At 36.8% G+C, this 23,485-nt stretch overlaps 1 protein-coding gene across 1 annotated transcript in view; it reads left to right on the top strand.

The window, feature by feature from the left end:
- The first annotated feature begins 716 nt into the window (after positions 1–716).
- ALDH1A1 (aldehyde dehydrogenase 1 family member A1) overlaps positions 717–23,485 on the top strand; it is a 51,026-nt gene continuing 28,257 nt past the window's right edge. Inside the window, exons 1-3 of the mRNA XM_090274178.1 lie at positions 717–854; positions 15,537–15,641; positions 22,973–23,113. Of these exons, the coding sequence (XP_090130304.1) occupies positions 789–854; positions 15,537–15,641; positions 22,973–23,113 (312 nt within the window). The 5' untranslated portion in view covers positions 717–788. The remainder of the gene's footprint in view (positions 855–15,536; positions 15,642–22,972; positions 23,114–23,485) is intronic.

Below are 23,485 nucleotides of genomic sequence, written 5' to 3'. Positions count from 1 at the left end.
CCAAAACCAGAGGTTACTTTCATTTTAAATGAGTTAACAGACGTTAGTTATTGTCATGTCGCTGCTGTGGTGACCGTGTATGACAATGCACTGTGAGTTCCCTAAAAATCCTGCTGACTTTTCTCTTCCCACTTAAAAAGATAATTTAGAGCTCCTGAAATGACAGTAGGACTACTTATCCACCACGTAAAATACACGTGATCGGTATGATTATTTTAAAGCTGACTTGGGCTAGAGTCTAGCTAGAGGGTCTTTCTTCCCCAGGCAAGACCCTTTCTCCCTTACAGCATTGACCTGAAGACACTCAGCCAGGGTGCTCTCCTCACCAGCTTATACTGAGAACAAGTGCCCCTTTAGACTCTCAATTCTCAAATTCTCTGATTCCAAGTCTGTCAGAGAACGGCAAGTTTTACAAGAGCATAAAAAGCATGAGAAGCCAGAAAAATAATAACTGGCCTAGTGGCCAGAACAGCTGCACTGCGAACACTTATCGCAGGTTTCAACTTTGTAAATTAATTCGTCTGCAAATAGTGCCCGTGCCCAGATGCAGCTTCAATGCTGGAGCACTGGTTTCTTAAGGATTTAACTTTAAAGTCAAGGGCTTCCTGCACTAGGTGTTACAAATAAGTAGTGTCATTTTCTTTTGCTCAGAGTTTGTTCATCCAATCATATCCCAGTATGCAAATAAACCTTAGCCCTTGCAGATAAAAAGGAACAAATAAAGCCCAGTGCTCTATCCTAACTAAATCGCTGAGCCTGTCACCTGTATTTCAGGAGCTGAACCAGAAATGTCGTCCTCAGGGATGCCAGAGTTACCTGCCCCACTCACCAATTTGAAGTTTCAGTACACTAAGGTTAGTACAATTTATATTTGTTGCTTTGCCTCAGGTGTTTAAAAACTACATTTATTTAAAGCATAAAACGTCGATTTAAATAAACTTGTGCAAAGAGCCATTGGCAAGTACAGAAATGAAAAGCTTGCAGAATGCAGTTCTGAGTTTAGTGTCTTGATCAAATGAATTCTAAATCACATCAGGCAACTTTTCATAAATTTATGTCTTAAAAGTATTTTTAAGTGAAAGGCATTCTCTTCTGTGTGAAATGGTCTTGTATAAAGATTCAGTGGATTTTACTAAGCAATTCTATTAACTTTAGCCTAGCCCAGCATGTATGATAAGAGAGTAAATACTTGCCAGAGAAACTAGAAAGAGCCAAACAAGTGGAAAATGATTTTTCAAAAAAAGAAGAAAGAAAGGAGAAACAGCATACTGAAATAATACAATCTTTCCATATTCTAATGAGTATTGGGATTGAAGGATCTAAGTCTGAGTATTGAATAAAAACTGTTTCAAAAACTTTAAATGGACTAGAATTATTTAGCACATTTTGGGAAAGAAGGAATTCTTATTTATTTCTTCAGCAAAGTTTGTTGCCATTGGAGCAGATGTGTAATTATTAACTGATAAAAGTGAAAGAAACAAGAGTAGGAGCCAGATTCAGATTTAAAATTCACAGCTAGGGAAAACGAGGACATGGGTCTTATTTGAGTCCCTCAATAAGCTTTGCCTGTTTCACCCTGCTATATGCCAGCTTTTCTATCAGAGCCTAGAACTCCCAAACAAATGAAAAAAGCAAAAACATAATACCAATCTAACCAAAATTACTTAAAGTTAGCTTTATGTGGTGATGGAGAAAGGAAGGTAAAAGAGCAAGAATTTCAACTCAGGAAGAGCCATTTTGCTTTCTGAATCAGTCAATGAAGAAAATCAAGAACATTATAATTTAATGATAAAGTAAAAGCCTCATTATTATTAATTTATTTTTTATTTTCTTACTTGTAATCATAGAAGGTTTTGCAATCCTAGGGTCGGTTGCATTCTCATTTCCAGACGTGCAAAAAATGAGGAAGTTGCTCAGCTGGCTGGCTCTTTTCCTTAGGAAAGTGTCTGCAGAGATCAGATTGTGCCTTTAACATGGTTGACCATTTTCATAAGGTTTTACTAAAGGAAAAACGTCTTTCGCTTAATTTTATTCCAAGTGGGAACATTAAAAATGTGGTGAGCCCATACCCTCCAACAAGTGCACTTAGCACAGGTATGCCCAAAAGATAACAAGACTCCAACCTTCCCAACCATCTTAACTCCAAGTTGGTCATTCTCAAGAAATTCTGATCCAAGGCACATGGAAAAATGTGTTTCATAAAGACCAAAATAATTGGTAATGATTGAATTATCCCACTACTATTATTAAAAAGAATCTTGTTTTTCCCTGTGATACTAACTGGGAAAATATTTGGAAGTCTGAATGTCATGTTCTTAAAAATTTGGCTTGGCAGAAGTTTGTAGTCTCCTCCTATGTGTATCTCAAGGAAGCTTTAATGTGAAATACTCTTTCTACTTAATTAAGCTTCATTTACTAGTTACTAATTAAGCATGTAAGAGACAGTGCTAGACAGCTGAGATGGTCGTTAAAATCTAACATGCAAGCACAGATCAAGTGATCCTTTAACACAGGGAGAAGTTTATAAGATGGAAATCTCCTGTTCTCTTCAAAGTCATTACCCAAGAACACCCCTTTAGGAAACATGACTGACCTAAGTGTTCAAAAGAAGGTGAGATTCAAAGAGCAGGGTTTGCTTTTGCATTTAAAAACTTTTCTGGGTAAAAATACCCTATGCAAGTCAGTGAATTTTGATTGCTAACACATCTTCTCTATAAATCTGTTCTGCTCAGATAGCATTTTATTGTCTGATTTACTGGTTACAGCATTTTCACACTTGGAAGGACACCAGTTATGTATGTAATTAAATCTAAATGGGTGAGCTTTTTCAAATGCCTTTGCATTTTCTTTTTACTGTGCCCCACTGAAGAATTGTATTGGATTTGCACTTGCAAGAGGAGTTGGAAAATGACTGTTTAATTAACAGTTTCCTGGTTGCAAACCACATAAAGAGGATTTTATAGTGTCTGAGGAATTACCTTGTATGGCCCCTAACCTCTGTATTATTGTCCTCTTACTATGTTAATGTACTTCTTTAACATCACCAGAAGTATATTGGTCCTTGGGGCAAGGTGGAAAGAAGAGACAGGCAGGGTTGAGTAACAAAAAGTTATTACAATGATGGTAGAACTACATACTCTCAAGCTTGAGACTGCTTTTCATCCAAACAAAAGAAGTCATTGTTGCATTTTTTTTATGACTTATTCTCTAGCACGGTCTGATTAGTTTTGTTTTTGTTTTTTATTGTTGTTGGGGTGGGTAAAACAGAGATCAGAGTTAAGAATTACTTTCCAAAATGATACAAGAGTTTTTAGAATTTAAAACCCCAATAACATCATTATAATTCCACACAAACTCGGATCCCACCTCTATCCTCATATGTCCCCTTTACATGCATCATGTATGAATGAATCATACATCTACCAACTCACCTGTTTTACTGAGCCTTTAAATGAAGAGCGTCTTTGAAAGTTATGTGAGCACTGGGCAAACTGTATTACCTCTCTCTGCCTTGGTTTCTTTATGTGTAAAATGAGAATAATAAAGGTACCAATGTCCTAAGGTGAATGAAAGGATTAAATAAGTTTAATGTATATGGAGGACTTGAAACAGTGCCTGGCACTTGGGACGTGAATGATTAACATTAGCTAGCCTAGTCCTATTTATTTTTCAGATTTTTTTTTCAGTTTCCCAGAATCTTCTTTGACTTAGCCTTCCCTAGAACCGTCTCTCATTCTCTTCTAGTTTGTTTGTCATTCTTTCTTGCATAGTCATGCCCCACCTGACAAGGATTGCATTGGAGCAAAGTTCCAAGGGTTTAGCCAGGATTTCGGGGATCAAGATTTTTTTCTTTTATGGAATTTGGTAATTTCGTTTTCAATTTTTCTTTCACAACACTGATTTTCTACCTTAAAAAAAGACATAGGAAATTCAAGAAGACAAGCTTTCTCAGACATGTCTCAAAATCTTTAAACTTATCTCTTAACTTATTGAATAATAATTTGATCATGCTAGAAAAGATCTTCATCCTCTAATGGCATTTCATACACACATATACAACAGGCATGTGTGCATGCATACACACACACGGACACACAAAAACAAAACAGGAAATAATTACAGCTAAAATTCATCATGCTTACTCTGTGCCAATGCTGTTTTAAGTTCTTTGTAATGATTTATTCACTCCCAATAACCCTATGAGAAGGTTACTGTTTTGTAGATGAGAAGACTGAGCAACAGAGTGGCTCAATAATTGCCTAAAGTCACGTAGCTAGTAAGCGACAGAACTAGATTTTGAATGCTAGCAGTCTGAGCCATCACACCAAGTGACTTCTCTAAGATCAATCTCATTGCTTTGGGGCATGAAGTTGTTGGAATCCTGTCCTGTTTTTTATGCTGATGTTCATCTGTCCATTCCTGATTACTGAAGGGGACATGACCATGAGCCTTTCCAGTTGCTGCTCAGCTGTTCTCAGGCCACCAGGAAAAAGAAATAATTGACAAAGCTTTCTTTTCCAAAATTTTCTAAATAAAGAAAGTCCATTTGAAGTTTTTAAAACTGGAGTTTTTATTCAAAATATGAATTTTTGATAGAGAAAAGTTATGAATCATTGAATATTATGTGCTAGGAACCATTATGTCCTTACAAATTATTACAGCAAAAAAATTCAAGCCACGTTGCATTTTTAAATACCCCATCCTCTTCACTCATTTCTCCCATTTTCTCTTTTCTTATTTAATGTCATTGGACAACTGCTTGGTGCTAGGTCTTATGGTTCAAGAAGACTGTGATATGATTCTTGCCTTATGGGGCTTATATTCTTGGAGGGTATATGGAATGGGATGGGAAAGAAAATAAACAAGTGAATAATTTAACCACAAATATGATAAGTGTTAAAAAGAAGAAAACAGGAAGCTTGGAGAACATGAGAGGAAGAACATCCTTTGGATGAGATTTTACAGAAGATCTTTTAAAGGAAGGTTTTTTAAAGGAAAGAATAGTTAAGGTGAGCAGAGCATAAGGTGGCTGTGGAGAGTGGGAAAGAATAAAGATCCAGAGCTAAAAGCACAGGCGAACAGCTTGTGAAGAAGAGCTTGGTATGTTCAAAACACTATCAAAAGGCTAATGTGGCTGGAGTAAAGTGATGAAGGGAGAGAATGGATGAAATGGGACCAGAGACAGAGGCTACAACCAGATTGCCTGATAGATTTTATTTAAGGGAAACCACTGGGGGGTGCTTAAAACAGGACAGGACTTCTGTTCAAGACAAAGCTCATTGTTCAGTGACCCTGTTTTCATTTGGGAACTCCTTTTAACTCACTTCTGACAGAAGCAATATTTTGTTTGCTTTTGACTTGGAAGCAGTTGAATAAATAGCTGCATGACTGCAAGGTGTAGTGGCTTAACAAGATAAACTCAGCTTCGATTTCCAGCTCTTCCACTTATTTAATGATATGAACTTGGCCAGGCTTCTAATCTTGAGTTTCGGTTGGCCTGTCTGTAAATTGGAAGTAATAATGACTACCTTGAAAAGTGGCTGTGAGAATTATGGGAGGTAATGTGTGGAAAGTGCCCAGCACTTATTAACTACTTGGTTTAGGCTCTTTTTAACCCTCTTCTTTCCAAGATGAGTCCTAGAATTCTAAAATTATTCAATTCCCAAAGTAAGTGGTATGAATACTTGAATTGCTAGTCACAGTTCGAAACTGCTTTTTCGTATTGATCTTATTTGAAGTTCATAATTAATCACTGGAAAGGAGCTAGGGAAGATGTTACTAGTTTCCCATTTTAAAGCTTAGGTATTCGAGCTCAGAGAGCTTAGTGACTTGCTCAGGGTTACACAGTTCTTAAGAGACAAAAACAGAATAAACTGGATTCTGGATCTTCTCATTTCAATCTGATATTTTTCCACATGATTTTGTTTTTTTCCCCTAAACACTAAAAAGCATATTACTTGAATCTCACTGGATTGTCTCTAATAAGGGCTTTCTTTACTCTGGCTGAGAGAACTGAAATTTGGCTGATGAAGGAAGAGGGATGATTTGGGCATTAGATCCCCAAACAGGTGGACCAATAGAGAGAATTTACTCTGAAATAGTACTTCTTGTATTTGAATGTGCCAGTGAATCCCTTAGGGATCTTGTTGAAACGCAGATTGATTCTGTAGACCTGATGTGAGGTATGAGATTCTGCATTTCTAACAGACTTCTAGGTTTTGGTGATGCTATTCAAGTGGGGTCTGTTGACCAGCAACAACAGTCTAAATGTTAGGGGTCAACCTTATAACTCTTACCGCAGTGACCACCATCTAGTTCATTAGGGACCCGACTTCCTACCTTTGCCAGAAACTTACACTCAAACAGGTCAGAAACATGTATCTTCCCCCTTAAAAAGTGTCTGCGTCCAACAAGAATCAGATTATGGCTACAAACCAGTGACAGAACTTACTATTAATTTTGCTCCTGGGAGATAAACATTCATGAATGTGATATTTTAGCTCATCTCTTAGGAATGCAATCCTGGCAAATTGTTTTGCTCAGACATCTGTCTGGTTTCAAGAAATCTGTTCAACAAAAATACTGAAGAAAGTCACACATACCCTAAGAGAGGGTATTATCCCCATTTCATGAGGATTCTCAGCACTACAAATGTTCAAAAGATTTCTTTAAACTGGACTTTACCTAATGAACTTGTTAATTACTTGCCAGACTGAGGGGACTAAATGGAAAAAAAACAAAACAAAAACAAACCACTTTTAAAGAGTATATAAATAACTCATTTGAAGAGCAACCCAAAATTAAAGAAATATTCTGAAGTGGCATGGGTAATCTATGGGCTGATATAATACACATCAGCATAAAAGAAGTCTCATAGGAATAGAGGTATTAGTAAAACGATGATACAGTTGTCTCTAAATAGTAATTATCTGGCTTAGCATGATGGTGGTGGTGGTTTGGGTTTACATGATACTATTATAATTGTGGCCAGATATGTTACACATGTGCCAGATATCAGTGGCAACAGAGACAGAGCTAAGTTCAAAAGAACATGAGCAATAATTGCTTTATAGTTCAACGTTTAATTAAAATCGGCTACTAATAAGCATGCTAGAAAAGTAAATATTTCCATAAACCTTGATTTTATCACATTAATATATTATGAATGTGTATATGAGGGTAGGCATGTGTGTGCATATGTGTATGTATCAGAGGTTCCCACAAATAGAGGCATTGATTACAAGAGATGTAAAGTGTTGCTAATATTTGATTTTTTAAATCTTATAATATGTCTACCTAATACCTTTATTGTAATGTTGGAATTCTTAAAGGAAATTTGTTTGCTGGAAATCTGCACAAATGGCACAGATCCTGAAACTGCTTGAACAAACTACAGTGGTACCTCGGTACTTGTTAATTTCTTCTGGAACTCGTGACAAGCGCCAAAACCAATGAGTATCCACCAATGAAGCATTTTTTCTTGCGGGGTGGTGTTGTGACTCATACAAGTTCTAGTGAGTGCAATAAGCCCCAAACAAGTGCTAAATGCTGGAACATTTTATTTCTCATCAAAGTGAGACAAGTACAGGGTTAGATGAGTTCTGAAGCCGATGAGTACCGAGGTGTGACTGTACGTCCCACCCCAGCTCCCATTATCTTGCTATTCGCACTGCTTTCCCATTACTTTCTTAGAAGTCAAAGAAATACAAAGAACCAACAACTGAATTATGCTCTATAGTTTGCACTTTCTTTAGAAGGAAACAGGCTTACATGTAAGTATTGTATTATTGGATCTTAATATTGTTAAATATTAAATGTACAGAACTTTCTGGTGCTCCTGTATTTTACTTCTTTAAAACAGGGTACATATGATGTTGCCCTGGCTGGTTTAGCTCAGTGGATTGAGCGTCGGCCTGCGAGCTAAGTGTCGCTGGTTCGATCTTCCAGTCAGGGTACATCAGAGAAGGAAAACTCTGACTCCAAAAAACCTCCGCTGCCTTGCGGCATACCTCTTCAGGGGAAAGGCTAAGGGAGTAAACCCCGACAGAAAATCCGGAGCCGGAGTCCCTAAGGCGGTTTGACGTTGTAGTCAACACCGGCAACTCCTGCGGCGCACCTGAACCCAAGCTGTATCGACTCCGTCTTTCCCTTGGACCCTTCAGCTGCGAAGAGAGGGGGGGTCTGCTGCATGGGCAACAGCAGACCCTCCATATTACCCTGCCCAGGCTCTGTAGCTTCAGCGTCATTGCAAGATGTCGATTCAACACGGGAGGAGACAGATACCATGTCACTCCCGAGTCGGACTGCACAGCCATTCTTGGCGGTGCAGATAGACTCTGAAGAAGCTACACCATCGTCTCTCGAGACGGACGGCTGCCGACGACATATGATGTACAGAAATTGTTGACCAATATTTTTGTCATCTGTGGGGCATAGTGAAGATGTGACTCAAAATAGACATGCTTTTCTTTTTTCCTGAGTTGAAAAGGCTGAAGAGGTTTTTCAAACAAACAAGAAAAAAAGAGTACACACTCATGTCCTTGGAGTCAGATTATAATATAAAACAGAAATGAAAGGAAAATTGTATTCCTCCTACTTTTGCTTTGGTCACTTTCTCATTTTGTTTTCATTCCTTTTAGTGCAGTTAAATATTTTCCTCCTGTATGTTATTTCCTCCCTCATTTCCTTTTAGATATTTGTTTACTCTGTGTCTCAACATTTTGCTTTGCAGCCTTGGGGTTTGGGTTGAATGTAGTTGCCAGAGATTTAACTTTGATTCTTTTAAATGTTAACACCCTTATCTGGCTTTTGTTCAGTCTCTTTTTCAAACTGTGCCTTATTTTTTCTGCACCCCCTTCCAAAGTTTTTTGGTGTTTTGTTTTGTTATGTTTTTTGCTGCCTGAAGCTGAGAAATGATGTATGCGTTTCCGACACCCATCAAGTCCTGGACATTTACAACCACCCCCATCACTCCATGCGCTGTGACTGGGGGCTCTCAGGGTGAGAAATTCACACAGGTGACATAAATAGGGGAATCACATCACTTTCTCACCCTTGGCATATCTTTAAAAAATATTTTGTGTCTCAAAAATGTGGTCTGTTAAATCTCCCTGCCACCAAGAAAGCACTGGCTTCCCTTACAGGATCTAGAGCCACTGGGCCAGTTCAAACCCTTTGCACTCAGTGATAATATGACTTGTGAGGCTGGGTGAAAACGGTGAAGGGATTAAGAGAAAAATAAAGAACCTCATAGACACAGACAACAGTATGGAGATGACTAGAGGGAAAGGGGCGTCGGAGGGGATAAATGGTGATGGAAGGAGACTTGAGGTGGTGAACACACAATACAGTATACAGATCATGTATTATAGAATTATACACCAAAAACCCAATAGAATTTTATTAACTAATGTCACCTCAATAAAATCAATGAAAAAGAAAAAGAGATAATGTGAATAATGTGACTCTAGGGCATCCTGAATATGTGTTGGAGGGAATCAGGGCCTCTCTCCCCTTTAAGCCAATAGGTTTTAAAATCTTACATCAACAGCTAAGGCTAATAGTTTTTATTTTGTCTATTAATCAAATTTACCTTGACCAAGTCAAAAATATTTTGAGGAAAGGACTTATTAATTTAGAACTGTAGCTTTATACCAAACACATTAAGACATAACTTTTACTTGGAAAGGCTTTTTAAAAAAATGACTTGGACACTAAAATGCATTCAGAAAACAGCCACAATTTTTTTTTTTTTTAATGAAAGGTCATCCCTTATAATCTGACATCAAACATTTAAAGAATAAAATCAATTTTTAAGTGTTTCAATGTTTTCATTGATTGTTTCCCCATATAAGAAGCACTCAAAGTCCAAGAGAATGCACAGACATCTGTAATTCCCAATCAATATTGTGAACTTTAAGTTGAGGTCTGCTATATTTATACACATTGTTCAAAACTATTCTGAGTCCAAAATTCATAATTAGAACCTAGCTAGCTATTATAATGGTTAAATAAGACCCAAGAATATATTTTTATTTACTTTCATAGCCTGATTCCATTTCCTCTGAACTTAAGGCAAACAACAAATCTGGAGAATGAACAAAGGGAGGGACATGAAAGCACATTTCAACAGGCCTAAATGGGTGTCATAATTATTATAATAAACATTGTTAGCCTACAGTTGTTCATATCTAGTAGCTTTCCCTTATCCATGGTTTTGCTTTTGGCAGTTTCAGTTGCCCTTGGTCAACTGCGTCCAAAGTATTAAATGGGAAATTCCAGAAATAAACAATTTATGTGTTTCAAATTTTGTGCCATTCTGAGTATCTGTCCTGCTCTGCCCCAACCAGGTTGCAAATCACCCCTTTGCCCAGTGTCTCCACGCACTAAAGCTCCCTAGCAGTTAGTCACTCAGTAGTCACTGGGTTATCAGATCAAATGTTGCAGTATCACAGTACTTGTCTCCAAGTAATGCTTATTTTACTTACAATGCCACATTCACATAAGTTTTATAACAGTATATTGTTCTAATATTTCTCACTCTAGGGATCAAGATGCTCCACAGCTTGGCTTTATTTTCATTATCAGAACTTATCTATGACTTTTTGCACTGGGACTCTGTTCAAGGCTGATGTCTTCACTGTTACAAATATCCCAACAGTGTTCCCTCCCTTTGCTCAAGGTTTTCCTTTTTCCCACCAATCCAATCCTGTCCTTCAAGGATGAATTCTTCTAGCTCATGCCCCTCTCTTTCATGAGTTCTGCTCTGTAATTTACTAACTTAAGCACTGCTTTGGTTATTTTACTTTACAACCTTCAATTCTTTACTGGCTGATCTTGATATAAATATAGTTTCTTCTTAGATTATAAACTCCTTGAGAGAAGGGATCATGGCCCACTTATGTATCATTTTCCATAGTACTTTCTAAAAATGAGACATGTTTACCCATTATTTGACATTTTTCTGATAAAAAGTGACCACTTGGAGTATGTGAATATAAACACAAATTCAAACAAAAGTTGAGTTCACAGTGTTCTCCTATATAAAAGGTTAAAACTGAATAATACAGAGCAGTTGCTAGTGATTTGGGATCATCTACGACTGATCTCACCAACTGCCTCAAGCTGCCTAATAAACTTGTGTTCTTGTTTTAGGTTAATGGTTATTTACAAAACATTCACTGACTTATATTTGAAAGGAAAGTTTTATATACAGCTTAGACAAGGGTCTGATCATGAAACTAGATAATAAATACATATTGTAATAGTTCTTTCTCACCAAAAGAGATATGAAAGGAGTAAAATAAGCTGTAATACAGCAAGGACATATTATTGAGAGCTTGAAAGTTCAAATTATCATAGACCTAGGAAGACTCAGGTAAGAACTGCAAAGTTTCACCTGTAAACAAAAATCTAGAGATATCTTTTTAAAGAAACTTAAAAAGAGTTTATTAGGGTACAATTTGATAACTGGGAAACATAGTCCTCAGTATGAACTGAGAATATGTTCCAAAATGGAGGGAATAGGGCAAGGTTTATGAAGGCAAAAGTTGCACAGAGCTGATGATCTAAGAGATGGGTTGCTGGGGTAAACAAGATCATAAACTTACATCACGTGTTTTCTGATTGGTGAGGGCAACTGGACTTTCAATGGCTGGCTGACTCAGTGATGGAGCGACGTTGTGAGGTCAGAACAATGTGTAATATATGATTAAGCATTTATCAAGTCCTGGTTTCAGCCCAGGCCTATAGAACAAAAAGACTGTCTTTGATCACACAATTACAGTACAGGGAGTATTATTTAACAAAGAAGCAAAGAGTTCAATTTATCAAACAGTACAATCAGTATAGGGGTTGGGAAAGTACAGAAAGCAGGGAGGGTTCTGGCCCTGCAGGCAGTTCCAGAGCCCCAAAGGGCAAAGTTACGCTCTGCAAGCAGCTTTGGAGCTCAAGCTGCAAAAATTCCAAATTTTGGGGCACAAGTTATGATATTAAAGTTCTCACACCACAGCCTAACAAAATGTAATCTATTCTATATCTTATTTTTATTAAATTTTTGGTGAAATTATATGTGGAAGGGTGGAATTCTAGGTTTATCTCTGACAGGGTAGACTTGAGCTCTCTTAGTTTAAAAACTATGAAGTTTAAAGAGGTAATAGTATCTTTAGGGCAGAAGGAAGAGAGAATTAGAAATTTGTGAATGAACCTGATGTGAGTTTTGCAAGACTGGCTAAAAATATCTAGGGCAAGTACCATGATGTCTTTAGTTTTTTTTGTTTGGAATTAGGTGAGCTGATATATAGATTCTAACTTTAATACAAAGCAGAACGTAATAAGTAATTTAATTCTAGGATACTAAAACACTATGTTAGAAAGTGGGGGGGAAAGAGGTTAAATCCAACTGGACCAGCTAGTGAAATCTTCCTGAGTTGATGACATTTTAAGGACAATTTGAGGTATGAGTAGAAGAAACTAGTAAAACTCCGGTCTGAGGGACAGCATGAATAAAAGATGAGCGGAAGGGCATGCATGATGCCTGAGACAGCAGAATGAGGCTGAAACAAAAGTAAACTGAGGAAATAATAAGACACAAGGTTGGAAAAGCCAGATCATAAGCCACCTTATTATCATGCTAAGGAATTTGTTAATGGAGAACCACCTAAATGTTCTCAGGAGGGGACAAAATCTGAACTGGGTTGACTTAGGACGATTATGATAATGGTGAAAATTAAATGTCAATTAGGCAGAGGTGGGGGAGCAAGGAGAACAAGGAGAGGTTCTTTATGACCCTATAGAATAAAGTCATACAAAAGGATGACTAGGAATTGTATTTCCTATTAACAGGAGAAGGAAAGTGTGTGTGTGTGTGTGTGTGTGTGTGTGTGTGTGTGTGTATGACAGAGAGAAAAAATGTGCATGAGCAAGGTTTAGAACTTTAGTTTAACAGCAGCATAAAGCTAGAGATGATAGTGAGCTGCATTTGGGACACAGTGATTAAGGTGTTTCCCAGCCACCCCTTGAGAAGAAAAATGCAAGGGTAAGGGCTAGAGATGCATTAAAAAAAAAACTCTTTAAGAGTAATTGCAGGATTCTATAAAATATGTGTTTGACAGCTAGACTGCTGATTCACACTGAAGGATGTTGGGAAAGTCATTATTTTAATTTGAATTTATTTTTACTTAAAATTGAACTAAGATGTCAATGTTTTCTTCATGAAGAATACTAGGAATTTTATGGTCCTCATCTATATTGCATTTCCCTATCAGAGAAACAAGAATTTTCTTGTTACGTCTGTCTTTTCTGTACCTCCATACACGTATCTTTGTACATGAAGTCTATTCATCTGAATTACTTTGTACTCTCTCCACCTTATGTATTCATGCTCACATCCTTTTCCTGTCAGTTTTAGGCTAGCACTACAATTCTTTTCAACTTGTCCAAATACATTGATTGATGCTGTTTTGTCTTATAAATAATTGTATTGATGTGAACAGGCAAATAAGGCTCCTCCTTCCCCTTGCTTGCTTATTTATTTATTTATTTATCAAATCACACATATTATAGTGTAGCCATGTGAAGAAGTAATGTGTGATTACTGGATTGTAGGTTCTTCTATTTAATTTTAAGTTATGTATTCAAGAATACTGAGGTTAAACTCACTTGAATGAACGTTGAGGATGAACCAGAAGACCAGAAACACAGTCCTTACCTTATCTTATAGTGTGTACAGCCTAGGAGGAAAGGCAAATATTAAAAAATGACTTTTTAAAAAATGTGATATATTTTACAATAGAAGTACAGAAGACCAGGGAAATATTTTTGAGAACAGCTGTCTAAATATTCTTGTAAATCAGAGGCTGTAGAATTAATTACACTTAAGCTGTCAGTGATACATGATAATCTTCATTTTATTCATTTGACAAGATTTTATGCTATATTATAAACATTGTGCAACAGAATAGCCAAGTTAGTGCAGACTCATAGGATAACTTAAAAGACTGTTTTTACTCAAATATACACAATATAATTAATTAAGCTAAAAATATATAATTTTTGTTACTTGTCACTGGAAATTTTTTAATAGTTAAGCAATTTTTATCTAGTATAGCAACTGATTTAAATCTTAGAGGGCCATGTTTGAATACATTTTCTCTCAGGGTTGCACTCTTAATAACTTATCTTTAACTATCAAGTTAGAGGAGGCATCCAAATTAAGATATCTATTATAAATTCAATACATTTGTCACTCTTCACTTAAAACTACATATATATAATATTTGACACTGTACTTGTGATTATGTTTTTATTTCAATAATAAATAAGAACAAGGAAAATACAAAAAAATAATGGAATGAGAGAAGAGAGAAGAAATTCTAGCATTTGTCTAAAACAGAATATAACTTATCCATCATCACAAAAGGGGTACTTCCTAATTGGGCTTCATCAAATATTTTTACCCTAGTAAAAGGTAAATGAGATATTAGAATTCTGGTGGGCTCTATATGCAAATTTAGAGCTGCAAAAGTTGAAACAAACTTTTTAAATGATATATTAACAGTTTTTAAATATTTTGATTCTTTTATTGTGTACATAGAGCAAAATTCCATATTTCCTAGATCCCTTGGTTTTTTGAACTTTTATTTATTTGTTTGTTTGTTTGTTTGAGAGAAGGGAAGGGAGGGAGAAAGAGAGAGAGAGAAACATTGATGTGGGGGAGAAGCATCAATCGGGTTGCCTTTTGCATGCTCCCTGACCAGGAATGGAACTCACAATCTAGGCATGTGCCCTGGTAGGGAATCAAACCAGGACCTTCAACCTTGCAGGATGACATCCAGCTATCTGAGCCACTCTAGTTAGGTCCCCTTTAGTGTTTTTAGATGCTTGTCTTTTTCTCATAGATACCATTAAGAAGCCTAGTACCTGATTTCATTTGTAGACAAATACATTTTAGATAATCTTTTAAACCAGAGAATTAAACCCTGTGCCTTCGAAAAGGCAATGAGAAAAATGACAAGAGCTAATTTCTTCAAAGCAAACTTTGTTTAACCACTTCTTCTACCCAAACTACCTTTAAAACAGTAAACAAAGGATCAGAAAATAGTCACTTATGACATTAACTCACCAGTAGCCCAAAATAAGAATCTTCAGAATCTGAAGTGGAAAATAGAGGCAATGATTCATAAAGATCAAGCCCACTGAAGCCTCTACTCTTGCCTCAAATTCAGTTGTTTCTGATAAGAGCATCTTTTTCTACATTGTTTTCTCCAATCTGTACTTCCCAGTATTGAAATGACCTCTACCTTAGTGTAACTTAAAAGTATTATTTATTTTGTGTGTGTGTGTATGTGTGTGTGTGTGTAAAATGTCTTCAACAGACAAAAAAATCTTGGGGTGGGACTGTTGTTCATAAGGGAAGTAAGTTTGTAACATTGGACTCACTTAGGCATTCTGCAATGCTTTGGTTTAATTTTTATTTAAAAATTTCTCAAACTTGCTGCATATATAAATGTCTGTTTCCCTACTTCCCCTTTTTCCAGATATTCATAAACAATGAATGGCATAATTCAGTGAGTGGCAAGAAATTTCCTGTCTTTAATCCTGCAACTGAGGAGAAACTCTGTGAGGTAGAAGAAGGAGATAAGGTGAGTTTCCTAACACTAGTTACATTTTATGCCAGGTTTTTTGCTTGTTTCTCACCATTCTGAGCTATGCCATTCCACGTTCAAGTAGACATGTCATAAACATATGGTTTCTAAGGCTGCCTGAGAAATTTTCTCAGTACATAAAGGGCACTCAGTGGGCAGGTGATAATGATAAGCCTATACTTTGGGTGTTGTGGTGATTTCTTTTTCATACTTTTTTCCTTGCTTGCTTTTCAACTGAAATAGTCTCTAGATTATTGTACCAATAGACTGTATATGAAGTGAATGATCATATATGTAAAAGCTGAGAAATCCTTCAGTCATATAAAATTGTTCTTTTTTTTAAAGTTATACAACAAAACTGAAAGAACACTTCATAGAGCATTTTTAATATATTAAAAATAAATAAATTTATTTAATATATATTTAATAATATATTGCTGTTGTTTTATTTAAAGTTATTAAGTTAATATTTCTTAGTATCTTTACATTAAACTTTAGACTAAATTAATTTGATTCACAAATTAAAAGTGTTGTTGCTCTCTCATTAATAATACTAACAACAAATACCAACTTTTATTTTGTGATTTAAAAAGAAATTCTAAGTGTTGTTTTAATTTACTACTCAAAGGTACTCTTTTTAGCCACTTTTACAAATGATGATGTAATAGCAGAATATAAAGGTAGAGTAATTTTCTCAAGGTGACATTGCTCATAAAAAATGAAATCAGCATTCAAATGCTGTCCTTTGATCCCAGAACTTGTGACTGGCAGGGCTGCTGCCTTACCTTGTATTTCTTATAAAAGTAAGATAGGGTAATTTAAATAGCTTAGGGAGTGAGGAGTGTAAAAGCCTTCAGAATTTTTATCTGAACACATACTTGAAAAGGTGTATGTGTTCACAGTCTAATTTGAAATGATTTTCTGGTCTTGAGTTGTCAAGTTGTCAAGCTTTAAATCTCTGTCATGTAAGATATAAAGAGGTAATTTTTTTTCTGCATGAAAAGACTGCTGGGAGATGAAGTCAGCAAAACCCAGGATAATACCTTTCATGACACTATGTTCAGTTCAATCACCATAGCAATCTCATGTACCTGTCAAGTCTCCCTAATCAATGAGATCACTAATATCACAGTACTAAACCTTGCAGACCTATTCCCAGATAGTGATAGATCTGAGGGGCTCTTCTGGGTTTAGGGAGGGCCCTGAATTCAGGCTGCAGTATTATCTGTACAAGTAAGACCCATGCCTTTAGGGACAAGAGTGTAGAGTTTAGACAGAGGCGTCAACAGTTTAAGAAGTAGAAGCAGAATGGAGTGGAGACATGTCACCTGCTTTCAGAGTTCATTCCTGCATAACTTCTTCAAGGGCTTCTTACTGTCTCTGGGGAAAAAATAAACCCTTATCTCTGGCCTCCATCACAGCCCCCCCATCCCCTGTCAACATAAGAGCTCCAGCTTCATCATGTCTGCATGGTACCCCAGATGTTGCACGCTGGTCACTACCTCCATACCACAGCCATGGTGCGGTCCTCAGGGCCTCGTTTCAATCATCGTTGCAGTAAGACTACAGAAGTTACGCATTTGCACTTACCTTGTCTGAACTTCTGTTTCTTTTTGGGTAAAATGAGAGATTGCAGCCCCCCCCCACCCCGCCCTGGTGTTTGGTTCAATCATTCTAGAGTAGGGCCAGAGAATTTGTATTTCTGACAATTTCTCAGGTGGTGCCAATGTTGCTGGTTGGGGTAAGCGGGGGGGAATACACTTCAAGAACTTGATCTAAGGTATTAAACCACATGTTGGATCTCTTCTCAGGTATTAGCATTTCATAGGGAGCATGTTCATTGACAGGTAGGAAAGTTGATGCTTGGAAACTGTGCTGTGATAGTCACTCTGTACCTCTAAGAAATGTTATAAGACCATACTCAGGCAGAGAAATACTGATGACACCCGGCAATGTGTTCTAGCAGACCCAGAAGTCTGTGTCCTGTGAGCCATTCTTAGGGGGAAAATATCGTCACATTCAACCAAGAGGAATAACTGTTATAAGAGACTTCTAGAGATGTACACAGCACTACCTTACCTCAAATGTCTGTCTAGTTGCTTGAGTGGCTCTGTGACCCCTGGGGGAGGTGGAAAAAATGATAATGGTCAAGGTGAGGGCACAGTTGAGCCCCTGACAGCTGCCTACTCTTTCTCCCCAGCTGTTACAAATACCACTCGGGAGGGAGACTGCAGAGCTGTTTGCAGTTTGCAAGTAACAAAAGGAAAAAAAAGAAATAAGCCAGGTGGCAAAAGACAAATAACATATACTCTCACCTAATACAGGAACCTAATGAACAAAACAAACAAACAAGCAAAATAGAACCATAGACAAGTAAACAAGGAACAGACTGACAGTCACCAGAGGAGAAGGGGGAGGAGAAGGAGTGGGGAAAGAAGAGGAAGGGTTTAGCTGAGGAACTAGTATAAGTGACCCATGGACATGGACAAGAGGGTGGGGATAGACTGTGGGAGACACGGGGTGGGCTGGGCATGGGAGAGCAATGGGGGAAAATGGGACAACTGTAATAGAACAGCAATACATTTTTTTAAATGCTTGATATTTTAGCTCTGGGTCTGGACATCACAGGCTTTTGGGTTTGATTTCATCAGTAAAACAGATCTGAGCCTGGAGTTCCAGTAGAAATCTTGTCAGGCAATCTAAGGTCTTGGCATGGTTGGTGGGGTTTACTTTCTTCCTCAAGTGCAGTGAGAGTGAGCTGATGGTCATACCTGAAGCTTTAAAAATATTTGTCATTCACTTGCTTTGTATTTATTGATGATTACTCCTACTCACAAGAGAGCGGAAAATCTATGCAAGTGTCAGTCAAGGACAGTCATTCACATCCAGCAAAGCTTCAAATCAGGTCATATTAATCATGTTGACTGAGGCTTATACTTGACACTCAAGTTAAATTGTTTATGATATAAAATGCTCATGGTTGGCAACTGCCTAACATCCAGCACTCTTGCCATCATATTCTTTTTTAGAATGATCTACTAGCATTTGTTTTTAAGTAATTATTGCTGTTTTCACAATTTTGGTTACAAAAACACAGTAACTTCTAACAGTGCTTAGCAAAAGGTAGAAACCTACTAAATCACATAGCCGGAGTAAACCTAATATTCTGGAATTGATTCTTTAGATAATGAGCCAAGAGGTTTTAAGGATTTAATTGATGAGTGGACTAGAACTAACAGTGGGCTATATATATATATATATATATATATATATACTGCCTTTCAATGGTATAAAGAAAGGAGGAGGGGCAAGGACAAATGGAGGTCACAAAGCAAAGAACAGATGTGAGTGGGAGCTGTTTTCTTTGCACTTCAGTGGTTCTTTTAGGCTATATTGACTAATTCAAAAAACTTTAACACTAAAGCATGATGAAACAAATGATTGCTGGGGATAAAGTAAAAGTTCATTAAAATAAGTGCTATGACAGGTTGTAAAAACGAAACTGATCTAATAACACTTTGCTCCAAATCTGAATGAATTTAAAATGGAAATGCATAGTCTGAGAGTGATAGAAGAGTTGTCTTTCTGTAACTACACTTACAAGGCATTTGATATTTTATCATCATTTGAGTTATCTTCGCACATTCAGTTTTGGTTCCTTACTTCACAAAATGAGCATTTTATACTCTAAGCAACAGAAGTGTTATTGATGGTCACAAATCTGACCTAATATACCAGATTGTGTCCTGGTTAATTCAAAAATTATGACTTGGAAAATGTTTGCCCTAGAATAAAAATCCAAGAAATTCTAGTCCTAGAATTAAAAAAAGACCCTTATACCTAATAGTTTTGATTAAAGTAAAAGTTTTATTATATAATTAAATCAATTAAAATTATTTATTTAAAAGTAATATAAGTGAGTTATTCATATAAGGAACATCTTTATAAAAACCAATGTAACATGATGAGTTTATAAAATAGGTAACAAATTACTAAATAAGTATTAACTGCCAGTTGTAGTCATGGAATGATAGGAAGTGTTATAGCTTATAATACAGATAGCAATATATATTTACTGCAGAGGAGATTATTATTAGCATAGTCTTGCAGAGCTATAGAACTGGATTTTGGAGTCAAAGATAGGATCAAATTTTGGTTGATGGATTCATGCTGTATTTCAAGTCATCAGGTCCATGATGCTTAACTATAATAGTAATCATGAGCTTATAAAGAGTTTAGCTCAGTACCTGGAGCTCAGTAGGCTCTTAACTAGTAGCTATTATCAAGCTGGATTAGTCTGGCAAGGATTTAGGTAGATTGTGATATTTCAGCTGGGTCTTAAAGAATGTATAGGACTTTAAAAGTGAAAGGAGTGTGTTGGTAGAACATTCTAGGCAAGGAGAATTACAAAAGCAAAGGTGAGGAGTTGTGCCATATGGAGCAGAAAAAATATGAACACAGGTTTGAGTAGGTGAGATGGGGCCCAAAATGTTGGGCCTTGGACATCAGGAAGAGGCATTTGGCCTGAGGACTGTAGAAAAATAAGGGACAGTTGCAAATACTGTATGTGAAAGGGAAAGTGGTAACATAAAAATATTTGCCAAAGATTAGCCTGGTAGAAATAGACAAGACAGTTTGGGGAAAGAAGAGACTGAATGGAGTTGAAAAGGCTGGCAACAATATGAGATAATAATGGCTTAAAATAATACAGGGCCATAAAAACTGAAAGGATGGATTAAAATATACAAGAACTGCTGAGAGTTATTTCAAGGTTGTTTTGACTGGTACAACTACAATAGCAATTACTACCATTTAATGAACACTTACTATAACTCCTGTCACATAGAAAATGTGTTTCAACTGTTAACCATGTTTAATCTTCAAAACAACTCTATGGGGTAACTTATCCCTATTTCAAAGATAAGAAAACTGAAGCTTAGAGACATCACATCACAATATAATTTTTTACATTTTACAATTTATTAGAGTGCGTATTTTGTTGTGTATTGCTCCCATTTTTTTTGGAATTTTCAAAAGGGCAATCTCTCGACATCTGTATTTTGTTGTTAGCAGCCTGATGATAAAATGCTACAGAACAGAGAATTTAGCAGATCTTTAGATGGATGGATGGATGGACAGATGGGTGGGTGGATGACTCAAAGCTTGCAGAGCTAACACATGAGGAACCAGAATTCACACCTGGGTCGTTTTGTGTCAAAACTATATAGTAACTACCATGAGTCTACTTCTGTGCCTACAAGATAAAATATAAGATGTGAGAAAAGTAGAAGCATGATTCAAAGGACATGACCAAAAGAACATCTTTATTTATTGCAGCATTCTCCAGGGATATATCTTCCATATGTCTTGAAGCAAGTTTTTCCATATCCCTTTGAGAGCCCAGAATGCCTATGATAAACCATATTTGGCTAAGGGTGATGGCAGAATACTGAGCAGAAGGATCCAAGTGAAAGCTGTGTTACACAGACCTGTTTAAACACATCACAGCATATATTTTATAAGCTATGGTATCCACATATCATGCTGGCAATTTCAGACTCTTTTGGTTTGCGTTTTTATTTTTCCAACAGTGCTCTCCAAATATAACTTGGAAAAGGTTAGAATCCATGGCATAAAACAATGTCCAGACATAAGCTATAATTGTGTTTAACTGAATGTCCAAAATATGATGTTATATATGTTTCTCAGGAAGGGCAAGTAGTCGTGCATATATTTTACTGTATATCCCATCATTCTCTCAGGTTAGGCAGTTAGATATACAACTGTATGATGTATTATAGTGAAAGAATGTTTGCTTGTAGTCTGTAAGTATCATCACTTAATCAGACCAGATTATACTTCTAAAATTTCTCTGTCACCACAGATCATCTTAGGGTGGTAAGAAATACTGTAAAAATAGTTTTTTTGTTTGTTTTGTAATTTGGAGACTTGTACGTTTAGGGTTTCTTTATATAGCCTAAGGTAGGGGATATTTATTTGAAGTCCATGCCTCCCAAGGAGGCAATGTCATCCTCGAATGGAGTTTAGCTTAATTGTGGGCAACCTAAAAAATGTGGAATAATTGTCCCCCTCAGATTCTCAAAGGCAATTATGTCTCTTGCAAAAAAGTTGCAGCCTACTGGCGTGCAATGTAGCTGTAATTGTGGAGTTTATGGAGCTCGTATAGCAGTCAGTTCTATAGGGGAAAAAAATCTATGCTTCTAAGGTGTTTAGAACTGATTTTATGGGGAGGCACATGATGCAGTAATGGCAAAGGTGGTGACTTTTGTAGTATGTATATTCTGTAGGAGCTCAGAAGAGATCTGAACTGGAATCTGCAGGGAATAGAATGACCACAGAAAAATGTGTAACTGAGGTGGACCAGCAAAGAACAGGAATGTTAAACCCAGTTCAGAAAAGAGCAGGAGTGAAGGTAACATGATGAAGGCAAGGAGGCTAGATTGAGTGTGGCATTACTTGATTATTTGACTTATACTTGAAGTAATGCCATTTTAAGCAATGCCTTGTTAAAAAGAAGAAATTGATTTTTTTACCTAGTTAGGGATTGAATAGTATCTTTTTGTACCCAGTTGGGAAATAAGAGGTTGTCACATACAGACATTTCTCTATGCCAGTTTCACTGCCAGTATATCTGTATCCCTTTTTTCTTTCTACTTCACAAAAGGAATGAGCAACATGTTTATAAGGTTTCCTCTTCTACAGTAAAATGAAGTTCTTATTCACCCTTCAATAGGTTCTTCAGGAGAGAGTGCATAGGCCATAGAGTCACCAGAGGTTAAAGAAGATATTCACTATTTTAGAGCTTGGGCTTTCCTGGAGCTCAGGAACCATGTCCAATGCCCTATAACGCAGTGGTGAAGAACAAAGGCTCTACAGTCAGACTGGCTCCGCTTTCAGCTCTTGACCTTGGGCAGATCTCCTTTCTCTCTTTGCTTTAGCGTCTGTAAAATTGGGAACACATCAGTCTTAAAGTTATTGAGAATGAAATTAGTTGATATGTGTGAAGTAATTAGAACATTACCTGACATATGGCAAACACTCAAATGATAGCAACTCTTAAAATATTATAATATTTATATCTTAGAAACTCAATCATGTGCTAATGTGAGAAACTCATCTTTCTAAAGATTAGGCAGCAGGTGTGATTCCAATGTACAGTTGTTGCTTTGATACAATGTGCTAGACTTTGGGCTAACGAAGACACAGTGCCTGATTATGAGGTGCTTTAGTCTATTTTATGGGGTTATTGCTAATATGGATTTGCTAATATGTTTAACCTACTGAATTGAATTGCTTTTGACTTGCAGGAGGATGTTAACAAAGCAGTGAAGGCTGCACGACAGGCTTTTCAGATTGGCTCTCCATGGCGTACTATGGATGCTTCAGAGAGAGGACGGCTACTATTCAAGTTGGCTGATCTAATTGAAAGAGATCGTCTGCTTCTGGCAGTGAGTATTAACCAATATGGGCAGATAGTGAGATCTCTAGAAAGCATTCATTCTTTGGATTGCAAGTTGTTTTGATTTCAGTGATCACTACACGCTCTCTACAAAAAAATCAAAGAGACTTTATCTACCAGCTCTCATATGGGAACGTTACCTTGAATTTATTCTTAGATAGTAATCAGCACTCTGGTTCTGGATGATGTTAACTTCTACTCCCAGAATAGATTCTACAGTCTAAACTCTGGCAAACCCCTAGTTAAAATAAATTAAACAGATTTCTTTCTTTTGCTCTGGAATATCTCAGAATGAGTAACAAGGTAACTCGCAGTGTGAATATCCTAGAATAATATACTGGATTTCTCTAATTTACTTGAC

Source organism: Furipterus horrens, unplaced genomic scaffold (genome assembly GCF_987537825.1).
Source record: "Furipterus horrens unplaced genomic scaffold, mFurHor1.1.pri manual_scaffold_4, whole genome shotgun sequence".
Lineage (NCBI taxonomy): Eukaryota > Metazoa > Chordata > Mammalia > Chiroptera > Furipteridae > Furipterus > Furipterus horrens.
This window is presented reverse-complemented; position numbering and strand designations above follow the sequence as displayed.